General features: G+C 38.4%; 1 protein-coding gene across 1 annotated transcript; it reads left to right on the forward strand.

Annotated features, from left to right (window-relative positions):
- The first annotated feature begins 5,809 nt into the window (after positions 1–5,809).
- muc15 (mucin 15, cell surface associated) lies at positions 5,810–13,267 on the forward strand. The gene is made up of 4 exons (XM_067249253.1): positions 5,810–5,939; positions 7,081–7,886; positions 10,862–11,032; positions 11,360–13,267. The coding sequence occupies exons 2-4, from the start codon at positions 7,085–7,087 to the stop codon at positions 11,479–11,481; spliced, it is 1,095 nt and encodes a 364-aa protein (XP_067105354.1). The 5' UTR covers positions 5,810–5,939; positions 7,081–7,084; the 3' UTR covers positions 11,482–13,267.
- Positions 13,268–14,691: the final 1,424 nt, after the last annotated feature.

A 14,691-nucleotide genomic window follows, 5' to 3' on the forward strand; every position in this document is an offset into this window, starting at 1 on the left:
GTTAAGCTGGGAACACAAGACTCTGACTCCCGGTCCATAAGCACCGGATCCCCTCAGGGCTGCATCCTTTCCCCTCTGCTCTTCTCCCTGTACACCAACAGCTGCACCTCCAGTCATCCGTCCGTCAAACTCCTTAAGTTTGCGAACGACACCACCTTATTGGGCTCATCTCTGGTGGAGATGAGTTGGACTACAGGTTGGAAGCTGACAACCTGGTGACCCGGTGTAGCCAGAACAACCTAGAGCTCAATGCTCTTAAGACAGTGGAGATGGTTGTGGACTTTAGAAAGAATACAGCCCCACTCACCCCCATCACCCTCTGCGACTCCCCAGTCAACACTGTGGAGTCCTTCTGCTTCCTGGGTAATATCCTATCCCAGGACCTCAAGTGGGAACTGAACATCAGCTCCCTCACCAAGAAAGCACAACAGAGGATGTACTTCCTGCGGCAGGTGAAGAAATTCAGCCTGCCAAGGACAATGAGGGTGCACTTTTACACAGCCATCATTGAGTCCATCCTCACCTCCTCCATCACCATCTGGTACGCTGCTGCCACTGCCAAGGACAAGAGCAGACTTCAGCATATCTTCTGCACTGCTGAGAAGGTGATCGGCTGCAATCTGCCTACCCTTGAAGACCTGCACACCTCGAGGTCCCTGAGGCGAGCAAGGAAGATTGTGGCCGATTTCTCCCACCCTGGACACACTCTGTTTCAACCAACCCACTCCGGCAGAAGGCTGCGGTCCATCAGGACCAAAACCTCAACAGTTTCTTTCCTTCCGCTACTAGCCCTATTAACAAGGCCCCAAACTGACACTGACACTCTGTTACTTTACCTCATACACTCTTACTCTTTCACTTTAACACATTCAGTATTATTTTTATTCTATATTATTTTATTTATCGTATTTTGTATTTTATATTATATTGTATAGCCCTAGTATTTTATTTTATTTTGTTGTACATTTTCTACATTTTTATTTTGTTCATTATGTTTAAATGTTCACTGTATGCACCTGCCCACCAAAGTAAATTCCTTGTTTGTGACCACTTACTTAGCAATTAGACACGATTCTGATTCTGATTCTGATACAATATTTCCTGAGGAAACTAAGTAGGTATTTAGTGTAAGTATATTTTCTTCCAAACTACACCACTGGATAAGTGCAGGGAATTATGTGGTTCATTCTTAGTGCAACATATGCTTCCTGAAAGGTAGCTTACAGTTAGCAACGTGTAGTCAGGTCAAACTAAAACATTTTATATTTCAATTTCCCCTTTGTGTTGACAATTGGACGTCAAACCCTGTGCCAATAATGTTTAGTTTACTCCCAAAACCTGCAAATGGATTGTGCTGTAATGCTGTCCCCCACACCTTGTCCTTTAAAATGTAATTCAGACACACAATTAAGTTGTTGAGAGCTTTTTGAAACACAGCCACGTGGCCGGTTATTTTAGCACAGTGCAGCACACATGCTTTCCATATGCAGTAAGCATTTTGTGTGGTAGCTGGCAAGACAGCATAACCGGTGCGGTAATTGTTGGATCTGGCTGCTTGGTGAATTGCGGCTGCAGTTCAAAAATCCTTTCCTTCTGCCAAGATACCAGCACACAGGAACGGACTTGTCTTACCAAAGTCTAACGTCCAATTAATGCCCCAATTGTTCCCAATCCTGGCACCTTCAGGGATACAGGAAATGTGACTTCTCTCCTTTTCCTGTCCTTTCCTCTCTCAACATTATCTTCTTTTCATTGCAGAATTGCTTCCTTAGTAACTTTTTTTAACATCCAAATGAGTTCAGAAAATAACTAAATGTAAAAAGTAACAACACTTAATCCGTTCAGGTGGTGTTTAAGATTTTAAGGTACAGTGCTATTTATCTAAACTGTTCATATATGTCAAGCATTGGGCCTATGAAGTCACAAAGCACAGTTGATTTATGTGTGTATAAATTCCCTTTCAGACAATATCAACTTTAATACTCGAAGGTAGCAATCAGTCTCCACTCCTTCACCTCGTTAACCTTTGAGTCTTCTAAAACACAGGACTGCTTTGCATTTGGGATCTCCTGGCCCATTTTCCCTACTGATTAACTTTGATGACATGTGACAATATTTATTGAGACATTTAATGTTCGTGTACACCCAAGGATCGTAGCACACTCCCAAAATAGCTCATTGGGGAAAAAGCTGGTGGGAAGAGTAGCCATGACTTTCCATTGGTTTTGGTTGGGCTCTCCTATTCTGAAAGCATCACGACAAAAGCTTTTCCAAGCCCAGTTTGCCCACAGTAGATAAGAGGAGGAGTCTACCCAACTCTTTTCATAAGTTGCTGAAACATAAGCTTAAGTCACACGTAGGAACACATGCATCCACAGTATTAGATGTGATAGTTTTCTAGAATAGTTTAAACTAGATCTGTAATTTGAAATGCATAATGTTGTTAGTTTCATCAAAAACCATTTTATTAAATAATGCTATGTCTACTTATTTTACAGTTTCATGTCAAATCTGCAACAATTTTATTTAAGATTACAATTGTACAATACATATTGAGCTCACAACTATTCTTCCATCCTAAAATCTCTGAAAGAAAACTTCTGATCGGTGTTCCCAGTGACCAGGTTCCACATTAGAATGACTGCAACATGGTTCAAGATATCATCACACACATCCAGGAGCAAAAACTCCCTCATCCTTCCCTCTATATAACCCTGTTTGAAGGATCAGAGAATGGTGTGGTGGTGATGTCATCACTGTAGAAGGCTTTTCTCTGTCTCTCTTCTACCACACTCTCTCTTTCTCTCCCCCTATCCCCCTCCCTCCAGGCCTCACTACCGCCTTGTTGATCATGCACAGCAGACTGCTCTCACATGTAGTCATCAGGAATGTTGATAGGCCCTGCCATGGGTTAGCCTTCTTAAGTCCTTCTGAAAAGTTCTCACTCTCAGTTTCTGGAGGATCACCAAGCATTCATTGTGAGAAAAAAAAGCGCATGAAGCCAATCAGAAAAACATTGCATAGAGAAGTATCTACATGAATCACATTTAGATGTAGACAAGATGGATTATTTTAGCAAAGGTTTTTCCCTATCATCAGTAATTGTTAGTAGCACTCATAAATTCTGTGCATCATAATGTAATTAACAACAGATTTACTGTTTGACTTGACTTTGACTTGTGTTTAGAGGGGAGTCAGGTGGCTGAGCGGTGAGGGAGTCGGGCTAGTAATCTGAAGGTTGCCAGTTCGATTCCCGGCCGTGTTAAATGACGTTGTGTCCTTGGGCAAGGCACTTCACCCTACTTGCCTCGGGGGGAATGACCCTGTACTTACTGTAAGTCGCTCTGGATAAGAGCGTCTGCTAAATGACTAAATGTAAATGTAATGTAAATGTGTTTGCCTTTCAGATTTTAGTAGACAAATTACAACATTTCAATATGAATGCAATACAAAATAATTACACATCAATTCAGCTTTGACAAATCGCTAGAAAATCCTTAGTGAAGCAATACAGTAATCTTTTAAAGCTAATGTGTGTGTAATGGCGTAGGGGTTTGTGATGTACCACAGTATCTAATCAGTTTTAGTATATTCAAGTATTCTGGTGTGAACAAGGAATAATAAATCACGTGCACACAACAATATTAATTGATTTACACATGTTAACTATTTAACATTTTTCCATGTTTTTCATGTCACATATTGTTTAAGTTTGCCACTTTGTAAATTGGTTTGTGCTGACACCTAGTGGCAGGTAATACTTTCCATAACAAAGTGACCGGGCAAAGAACAGATAAATTATACATATTCATTGATAAAATAACTCATAATTATTTATTTATCAAATATAGGATTCATGATTTGTTCTTAGGTCCAGTTTTATAAGTGTCATGGTCTGGCTTTACACAAAGGCACTAAGGATGAGGAACACAGTGTTGACTAGTTTGTTTCTCTTTATACGTTTGCTCTGATCAGTCTCTGGGTGAGTCTCACAATAAATGGTCCGACATACCAGAGAGGTCTTGGAAGTCCCTCATTTTCATCCAAGTGCATTGTTCATAGGAGAAGTCTCAAAGTCAGGATGGGGTTGAGTACTGGAATTATATTTCACTTGTATTAATATCTAGTAATACAAATTATGTCGATTAATATAGGTATTTTTACAAACTGTGATTTCAAATATTAATTTGACTTAACTTTACCCATTTGGATGTTGTGAACTCATTCTAACTTCATATTTTAGGATTATGAGATTTCTACCTCCCTTCTTTGACTTCAGGCAACAGTTTTTGTCAGGCCTACTGTAAGGGCAGAATCTGAAATGACAGGAGAGTTATTATCATGGCATGAGAACAAACACAAGATGAAAGTAACTAACCCTGCATCTCAAATAGCATTCTTTATCTTTTTACTTTTAGTATGCACTGCCCTTTATACGTACTACTGTATGCAGTATGGACAGGCAGGACATCATTCTTCATCAAAACATTGCACCTTGAACGTTAACCCTCTTGCTCATACAACCATTACAGTTCACAGTGCATTTGCTTTTTATATATTTTTTAAAATGGTTAGTGCAACATTTATTTTCTTGGAGATACCAAATACTGAAAAATGTGGAGCTGACCAGAGATGAGCATACTGTTGGAGGGCATCCAGGAGAGCTCTGCTGTTGTTACTTTGTAATGTATGTAGTTCAGTCAATGTGATGTATCTTCCACTGTGCAGAGGATTGTGGATAAGAATAGACAGAAAAGCATGCTGGCTTGCAAAATGCGACCGGATGCAGTAAGACATGATATTTTCGGCATACTGTATATGACAAACAATGTATTGGGACGTTCTAAATATTTTTTTCGGGCATACTATTTAGTATGAAAGTATGGCTTTTTGGTTGCACCTTAAAAGTTAGTGGGGTACGTGACACCAAGCGCAATTTTTAAGTAATTTTAAAGAGTAATTTAAAAGCATTTAATGCTGACAAGAATGGGGAAAGAATCTCCATAGGGAATTACCTAAACTAGTTTATTTTTTATTTTATACTGTTCACTTAGAAAGTAAAGTAGTTATGTCATTTGAAGTAATCTAAGCTGTCCATAGAGTGGTTCTAAAATGGCTGCCACTGTGCCACTTTTCAGATTGCAGTATTTCCAACACTAGTATCCAAAGTACTTTATTTAAGCCATGTTACTTTTCTGTTTTTACAAATTAAGATGAGAAATTGCCATCTCACAGTTTTTTCAGTCCTCGACAATAGGGTCTGCAGAATAATATGTCAGAGCAAGGCATGGCCTCCTACACCATTGCATTGTACTCTACGTGCACTTTGCTTTTCTGTTGTATTCAACATTGACAGGTGAGGAGGTTTAGGTCAGTCAGGAAAAAAAACAAGAACACGTACAATAGATTTTGAGTGAAAAAAGTAACAACATGCCATGACGCAGAGCTTCAGGGACAGATGATTGGCTCAACACAACCTCTTTGTTGCCATGATGATGATCACAGGGGAGGAGCACTCTGAGGAACCGGTGGCACAGGATTCTCTCACCTGGGGAATTCCAGCACAACCTGAAACCTTAGAATCCTGACAACTCAATATCAACTCAAACCTACAAATGTTCTATTCAGGAATACCAAAGCTTGATTGTTTTCAACCACCATATCGTAATCTCATAATGTCAAAGTTTTTCATCATTACCCAGTGCAAAGTTGCATTTCCTGGATGGTTGGTTGGATGTCAGGGCGTTTAGCTAGTGCGAACAGGTGTATGAGCAGGTAGAGCAGGTTCCTGGTAGTCCTCTAAAGACTGCATACTGCCCTCCTTCTTTCTGGGCTTATTGTTCATTCGCTCTCAAACATTGGTAGCTCCTTAGAGAGCCCTTCTTGCCTTCTGAACAAGCTGTAAACTTGTTATCACTTGACCGAGCTTGAGTATTAAGGTAAGTGTCTGAGAATGTAGTTTTAGTTTTGACAGATTATGTAGGGTATGAACTGTATTCTCCTAATGTGTCGTTGATGATAAAATATCATAATTGTGGTTATTTACATGTTACGAATATGTTGTGCAATCTCGGTCTCTAGCATGTAACGGAGGTCTACAGTATCTAAGCTTTGGACAGTCCAAATAACCAATCAAATTGAAAATAATACTACACAAAGCTTTTATTGACCAAGCCTATTCTATGAAGTACTAGTGTTCAATAGAATAGTTAAATCCCTTCTCTCAACTTTCTAATATGTTATTAACTGGTATTTACATTTCCTAGATTCTCTGTGTGAAAGGATCATAAGAGAATGCGTTCCAGCCTTATAATAAAACAAATAATATTTACTGCCCTGAAACATAATAGGAATGATTCCAATAACATACAACATGTTGTAGCTATAGTTAATAGGTCTATGAAAAGTAATTTGACTTTTAGCTTTAGTTTTGAATATATTTATATATTGGAAAATACTTTGCACTGTTAATTCCAGTAAGTTGTAGCAAAATAGCAATGTGTATTTTGACTACCAAGAAGCAAAATCACAGTTTATTTCCAAAAATTATTTAAAAAATATCAGTGGAGCCCACTCTGTAGTTAGTGCATTTGTTCAGGCTACAAAAAAGATATTTAAAACTGATTACAAAGTTTGGTCACTCCATTTGCCCCTGACATGTTTTGAAGGGGCTTGTTTAAAAAACATAAATCCTTTCCCACAATTCAGTTAAATTAATTGTCCGCCTAAGTCTGAGTCAGCCTTATCAAAATTGAGGTCAAAGCTGAATAGATAACATCCACATTTATCTCTGCATTGATAAAAAAAATAGATTCTTTCTATTAAAAGATAACGAAAGATGCAAATCAGGCCATCCCCCACAGACTCTTTTTTATGACCTAGGCCTAACATTAGTCACAGATCATAAAATAGGAATTTAATAGTTTCCTTATTATGGCATTCATAAACATTACACAGCTCATTTGTATTTTAGCAAGACTTAGGTGAATAGAGTTAAATAAGAATTTTAAATTCCTGTCAGAATGTGTTGTTTACTACTGTTTGTCTTGTGCCTTTGTTTGTGGTTGTTGTTTAAAATAGGAATATGTGGAATAAGAGGACAGAAATGGACCAGTCTCTTAGAATCACTGCTGGTTTGCTATTGCTGCTTCAAGTTTTTCATGTGGCCTTGCTTCAAGATCCAACTGACTCTCCAGGTCGCATTATTGACCAAAGCTGGCTTCGTCAACCTATCAAATCTCAATTGAAAAATGAAGATGTGGAGTCAACCAATGGCCAAAGAAATAGTATTTTAGCTGGCTCTTTGTTGATCTCTAGTGGGGACGTGGATGACGGGGATATCCAGAGTTTAGATGGTGTGACTTTTGTCACAATGTCACCTAATGTGTCATCAGAAGAAATGGAGGACCCTGTCTCTTCTGTGAACAATGTATCTATAAATGCTAACCAAAGCACAGATGCCACAGCAGAACAGATTGGATACAACAATTCAACAACAACTCTTCCTGATACCACAACTCAACCAATCACAAAGCTTTTAAACATGTCAACGTCCAACATCACAGATTTAATCGAGACCACTACAGCATTAGACTTCAATGTTACAAAAGAAACCACTACAGAAACAGGCACCAATGGCACAACCAATAGCACAGAAGATAATGTTAAAGGAGACAACGATACAGTTATAACTACCGCCACAAGCACCCCTACCACCAACGAACCTGAGAAAAAGCCCTCAACAGCTCCCCCAGTCACAGAGCTCACCTCTGGGACAACAACATTAAAAAAGACCACAGGAAGTACAACAATCATGGCTCCCAGCACAATTGATTCCTTTAACTCCACAACATTTTACTCAGCGTCAGGGAGCAATTCAGAGAAAGGTACAGTATGTTTACAGTTTCAAGTGACACCAAATCTGGTACCGGTACATTCTTTGCCTTGAGTAAAATAGTTTGTACACCGTTAACCTTTCAAATGTCGTAGACATGAACATTACATCGATTTTTTGAGAGGTGTAAAACCTGGTGTATTTTTTAGGACTTTTTAGTCATTCATGAAGTAGTAAAGAACTAAACAAAGAAGTATCAGTTAAGGGAAAACCATTTACTGAATGAGTATCACATTACAAAACTGGAAGACCTAGTTTTAATGAAATCTTATACACATTGCTCCAAGGTAACTGTTATATTATAATTTCTTTTTGATCAAATTGTGTTCTCTGAGGTTTCTCCCTTATCCACATTTTGTCAGATCTTTTTTGGTATTAGCGCAACACAAACTCCCCTTCTTTCAGGGCTTGAGTTTCAGACAGTGCCTGTGTGCCCACAGTAAGCAGAGGGGTCCATTACAAACACCTCCTCAAAAGGACAATCAACCCCTGTGTTAGACTTGCTACAGGAAAGAGCGGGTCAACAACGAAGGTCAGAGCCAGACCAGTCCCACGTACAGGGGCGTGAGAGTTTCTCCTGTTTTTAACTTAAGAAGCCATGTTTTTTGTTCAGAGTGGTCAATGACATTCTATCATACTGCTCTTGGTCTTAATTTATAATAGGGATTTCAGAGTATTTTACCTTGTAAACATAATCCCAGGGTTACTGGGTTAACACAAGCCAGTTAGGCAATGATGAACACCGTTTAGTCAGTTTAGACAACTAAGGTGCCATGTTTTATGGCCAAATTCAGTTTTTGGTGGTTTGTTTGAACTTATTCTAACATAGGCAAATGTTGTTTTACAAAATAACCTGGTCACAACACTACTACCATGTTTTCAAAATCTTTTAGCATGTAAACCATGTTAACTTTAGACATTTTACAAAATTGTTAGGATTACAATTAGTGTGATAACCTTCAGGGGAAAGTTGCTTAGGGGTTAGGGTTAAAGTCCCAAAAAGAAAGTAAATGTCACGGTGTGTGGGGGGTAGGACCCAAACGTGGGAGAGGTAGCCAGTCATAGTAACAAAAAAGGGTTTCTTCATGAAACAGCAACAGACAGGGTACTCATGGTAAGACTGGACACAAAACAGGAATCTAAATACACAGAACCAAACAAGATACAGGTGGACACAATGATACTAACGAGAACTGAAACCACTGAACGAGACAGAGGTGAAGACAATGACAGACACAGGAAAATACTAGGGCAGGGAAAAACCAAAAACAGGGGGGCAGGGCTGTGGCTGTGACACTAAAGTAGTCAGGAAAAGTTGAATTAACTCGCAAGAAATCATTTGTAACCAAAGGCAAATTTTAACTATACTGGGTCATTCGTCCTATCCAACCTCATAACTGACCAATACAGTATGCAGTGATAAGTGTATCTGGTTGCTATTCTTCAGAATTACCTAACAGATAACATAAAGTGTCTTTTGGGTGTTTTCCGATATATGATATCCCAGTGTAGCATGTTAGTGTTGTCAGAATATAATATAAAAGTTACACCTTCTCTCTCACAAAATATTTAGAGGTCACAAAAGATGACATAGATATGGTGTCATGCGTCATCAACCTTGTCACACAAAGGCTGACAATACAGAGTCTGGGATCTTGCTCACATTTTCCATTATGGCAACACCACACCTTTATGTTGTTAATGTTGTTGTAATGGCACTCCAACAACTAAAGGATTGCCATGGTGGAAGGAATTGGGAGTCATTTCCAACTCGCGCTGGTGCAAATGATGAAGTCCGCCATCACGTCCAAGTTCGACACTTTATTAATAAACACTTTAAAAACACTCTTTACAGAAAGGACTGTTTCCAAGGGGTTAAGATTAATATGATCCGGCAACACACAACTACGGTTGAAAAACGATGTGGCTTCCCAAACTGAATTCCAACACCACGCTCACCTGAGATTCCCCCTCTTATAACCCCCATACATGCACTAATTAACACATACCCACAGGTGCGCAAGTGACGTAAGTCAACAACTACACAGACCTAACACACACGCTATACAAGTCTAAATTGGCCACAACAGTTGTGTTTAAGACCTTGTTTTTCTGTGTCAGTCCTGTAGATTGTGCAAAACAATAAGTTGTTGGGAAGTTACATCCTAAATAGCATATTTAATTGTAAAATCAGTTTCTAGATTTTTCAATTAAGTATCCATACAATATATGTAAAATGAATCTATTCTTTGAATACTTTATAAGACAAATCTCCAAGAGGAAGAAAAAATTGGTTGCAAGCACACAATGTTTGTCCTTCTATGCTTTGCTTCATTTGGTTCTTACACTTGCTTCTTCATCAGTGCATGTCGAACGTCTGAATAAACACAACCTGCTGTTTGCAACCTTCTTGTGCTTGGCTCAAGAACCAAAGGATGACTTTGTCAGAACAGGCAGAATTGATATGTATACCCTTGATCTGCATTACAGCTGCAATGCTCTTTTCTCTCACAGGGTAAACATAATCCAATCAAGCTTTCAGACAGAATATCCCTGAATAAATCATCATGGTCAAGCATTTTGCATATCAATCAGAGGCCTCCCAGTTGCTTTGTAACTTCCCAAATGAAGATAGATGATAATTAATTATTGATATATTTCTATATGTAGAAAGCATGTTACCCCTGGTGATTTAACCGCAGTAAGCTTATTGACCATTTCTATGTATTTGGCAGATTCCAAATTTTGAAATATTGTGTCATCATGCAAGTAATTTGGCACTATTTAAATTGTAATTAAGTGAAAATGTATTAAAATATAAATTGAATATATTGAATAGATGGATAATAGTAATACATGGTATTAAGATAAATGGCACACGTATTCCCAATTCATAACAATGAACATTGAAAACAGCATGTGTTATTATAATCTTTTCAAGAAAATAAATGTGTTTTCTTTCCAAAGGATTTGCTGCAGATATAAAGAAAAATAAAAAGAGTGAGGCATGGGGTGCCATCCTTGGTACAGCAGCAGCTGTGGCATTTGTAGGACTGGTTGTCTATGTCATCCTCAAAAAGAGGCGGCAGCGAGAATTCACACACAGAAAGCTGGTTGAAGAGTTCCCCCCAGACCCAGGTACACCTGCTATTCTTCCTGTACTTCCTTTACCTATTCTTTGCTGTGTCTCTAAAAGAGGCTAGTTATCTGATAGGACATGTCCTAAAACCATTAACCCTGAACATAGTACCACAAATGCAAGTACATTAATTGAACAATGTAAACAAAGCAACAAGCCATAAAGCTCTATACACTGTGGCTATGGTAGTACTATGGTGTTATGATTGGAAAACATTTGGGGTATTGGTGGAAAAGTAGTTTTGTATTTACACCCTATTTTGACATAATAATACAACCTTTAGTAAGACTTTGTTCAATAGGTGTTTGTCTTTCTCTTACTTCCAGTACTTCGGCTTGACAACAGTGAACCTTTGGACCTGAAATATGATGGTTCAGCTTACTACAATCCTGGACTCCAAATGGACAACATCCAAATGAGCAACTTTCCACAGGGACTTAGAAATTAAAATAACTTAAAGATCAATTTGGACCAGCCAAGGTTGCCCCTCAAATCTGCTGATGCTGTATGCCAGTAATATCGACTCAAGTCTGCTGTTATTACAGTACAGCACAGTTTAAAAACTACTGAGAGAGCTGAACCATCTAAATTCACAACTTACTAAGTGGTTAATATACTGTATGTATTGTTGGCATATTTGTGTATTGACAAAGCAGACCATTCTCTAGTAATAGCCAAAAAGTAATGGAGACTTGCCAAAGTAACCGCCATGTCTAAATTAAGATCCTAGAATATGATGACTTCCATTCAAGGTAGATAGTTTATACTTTTGATATCTTGACATCTTGATAATTAGTCGATAATCTAAATATCTCCTTATTGATATAAATGAAATTATTTTGTGTTTCTTTCTTCAGCTACACAATTTCTGCTCTCTTTAAATCAAATTCTGAAGAGTTCTGTCTTATTACTTCTGAATAGTTCTGTAATATCTGTAAAGGTCAGGTTTTTCCCACATGTACATACTGTATATATGAATGATACACCATGCCCTCTTCTGAACTGTAGTTTCAAAAACACAACTTCTTCTACTCCAAGTTAACTGGATAGTGTATGTGAATCAATTTAGGCACATTTTACCAAGTAGCACAAAGATTGAGACATGCCTCAAGGATAATTCCAGCCATTAAAATATTTTAACAAACGGTTCTATAACAGCCACCATTTATCGTTCAGAGGAGGATAATTTAAACACTGAATGTTGACTGAAACGCTTGATACAGTACATATTGTATATGCATGCGGCTGCATTGACATATAACAGTTGCAGTGTTGTATCATATGAAATAGCACATACTGAAGACCACTTAACCATGTTCTTAGTCTGGGCTGACGTCAAAGACTTGGTCTGGGTATTTTGCATTGGTCTCAGACAAGACCATAGTTGTTTTATAAAATACAGTTTGATTAATGTTTATCTTTATTTTCAGAGACTCAAGAGACTCAAGCCTTGAACTAGTTGAATAATAAGGCATCAAAGTATACTGAGTAAATATGTGTTTGTTTTAGTTATGTCATGGTCTGGACCTGCTGCGTCTGGATCTTGAAGGTCTTGGTGTGGGTGTGAGTCCTAGGATTGGGTCTTGATCAGTTTTGTTCAAGTGCAGTTTTCCCATCCAAATGCCGCTGAATAGTTAACATTAGTGAGAGAGCAGTGTCATTTGGAGCCTCTGAACAAAAAATGCTTTCATTATTTAAATTGTTCTTATTTTTATGTTCTTATTTAAGCTTACTTTTACTTTTTCTCAATAGACATATTATGTTTCCTAAATGGAAGTCTGAACTGTGAGCCTTCACATCTTCTCACAAGGATGATTGTGTCTAATTGGTAGTATTTATAACATGCTCAATTAGTTGGGAAATCTATGATTTTAACATTAACTATCAAACTAGGTGAGAAAAGGGGAGTCTGAAATTGGGTTCCAGATCCACATTGATATACTTGTTTCAAAGACAGAAGGATTTTTTGAAAACACACGCCATTATTCAAAACACAATTTTGGTAAATCCTACAAGACACTCAAATTCCCCTGTCTCTCTCCCTGATAGAGCCAACTGTGGCAAAATGTGGCATATGGTGGGTGAAGTGCAGCTGCTATCACAGAGGGTGTTTGGAAACGTACTTCCCTCACCCCACCCTCAGACATTCTCACCAATCTGTTGACTGGATTTCAAAGAAGCACCCTGGTGCTGTATCACACCTCCTTCACAGAGGGGGGTGCTGTTAGCATAGGCAACACACTTTATCGGTAACGCTTGAGTGAGTATGGGCTACTGGCTCTTTGGACAGATGATAGGCATGCTTACCTAGTTCACACTTGCAGGTCAGACAGCCCAGGAAACAAAAACACGTTGTTACTGATGAGGTCAGGTAATTCCCACATGTAAGAGCCAACCAGCCGTCAAGAAATGAAATGCCATAAAATAAATAAATATATGAACAAATAAAAACAAAACAGGCAGGGCAGAAAAGAACAATCATTTTCCTGTGGAAAATTTTTAGCTGTTATTATGGCCAGTACAGATACATGCTGCAGTAAACTGGCACCCAGCATGTTTAGTTGTTAAATTACTGTGAAGTTATAAAACTGACCATCACGGTTTTTACAGTTTGAACATTCTAGTAGTTTTGTAGAAATATTTTTCCCATATGTATAAACAAACAGTTAGACCACATCCACTACAACAACAGTTATTGTCTTCTATTACCTCTGTGATGGCACACAGTATGCACATAAACATTCATATACACATTCACACAATGCAACATATTATCCTTAATTAATATAATATTCTGACACCATTCTGACTGTACATGTTTGCTTTTTGTTGATCATCAACACATAAGCCAATACATATTGGCTTAGGTCTATGGCTTTCACCACCAACAGTTTTTTACACCATTTTGTCTTCTTTATTATCCATACTACTACAAACTGTCAACATACATTACGGAAATGGCATCTGTATTTAACTAAATGTATTCCCATTTATGTCAACACTCCAGGCAAATTCCTTACACTTCTTTCTGATAGTGGGCTACACGCACATACACACAAGTAGAAAACACACACCGAAACACACTTATTGGAATAGAGAAAGTATTTAAGTGCCAAGAAATTATGTTCTATTCACTGCCTGTCTGGCAGCTTATCAGGAACACATCATGATCCAGACAACGCTGACTTGGTCATGCACATTGGCAAACAAAATTACACTACCCTGCAGGTTCCTTAAGAATAACACACCTATTTGTGTTTCTTGATTGTCTCCACATCCTCTTGCCCTTGTTACATGAGAGTCCTTTTGCCCTACCTGAAAGCTATTCCATGTATTTTGGTCGAACACAACAGAGGGCAAGTACATGTAAATAACAACAGATGGGCCCAGTGTCCAAAGCATCTCCCTACCCCCCTCACCCACTCACATGATGCAATACCCTGTCCTCTGCCTCTCCGATTCTGCACTCGACATTTCTCCACATTGCACGGATCTGCAAGGCAGGCAAAATCACCAGCATTGTTCCTCACCTCCTGTGCCCTTTTCTCAGCATCACCATTTAGCCCATTATCAGTGTCTTGACTTTTTTCCTCGAATGGACAGAAACCAAATATCTTTATAGTTTTAGCACGTACAAAAACATCTTACCTATGGATTG

Source organism: Osmerus mordax, chromosome 13 (genome assembly GCF_038355195.1).
Source record: "Osmerus mordax isolate fOsmMor3 chromosome 13, fOsmMor3.pri, whole genome shotgun sequence".
Lineage (NCBI taxonomy): Eukaryota > Metazoa > Chordata > Actinopteri > Osmeriformes > Osmeridae > Osmerus > Osmerus mordax.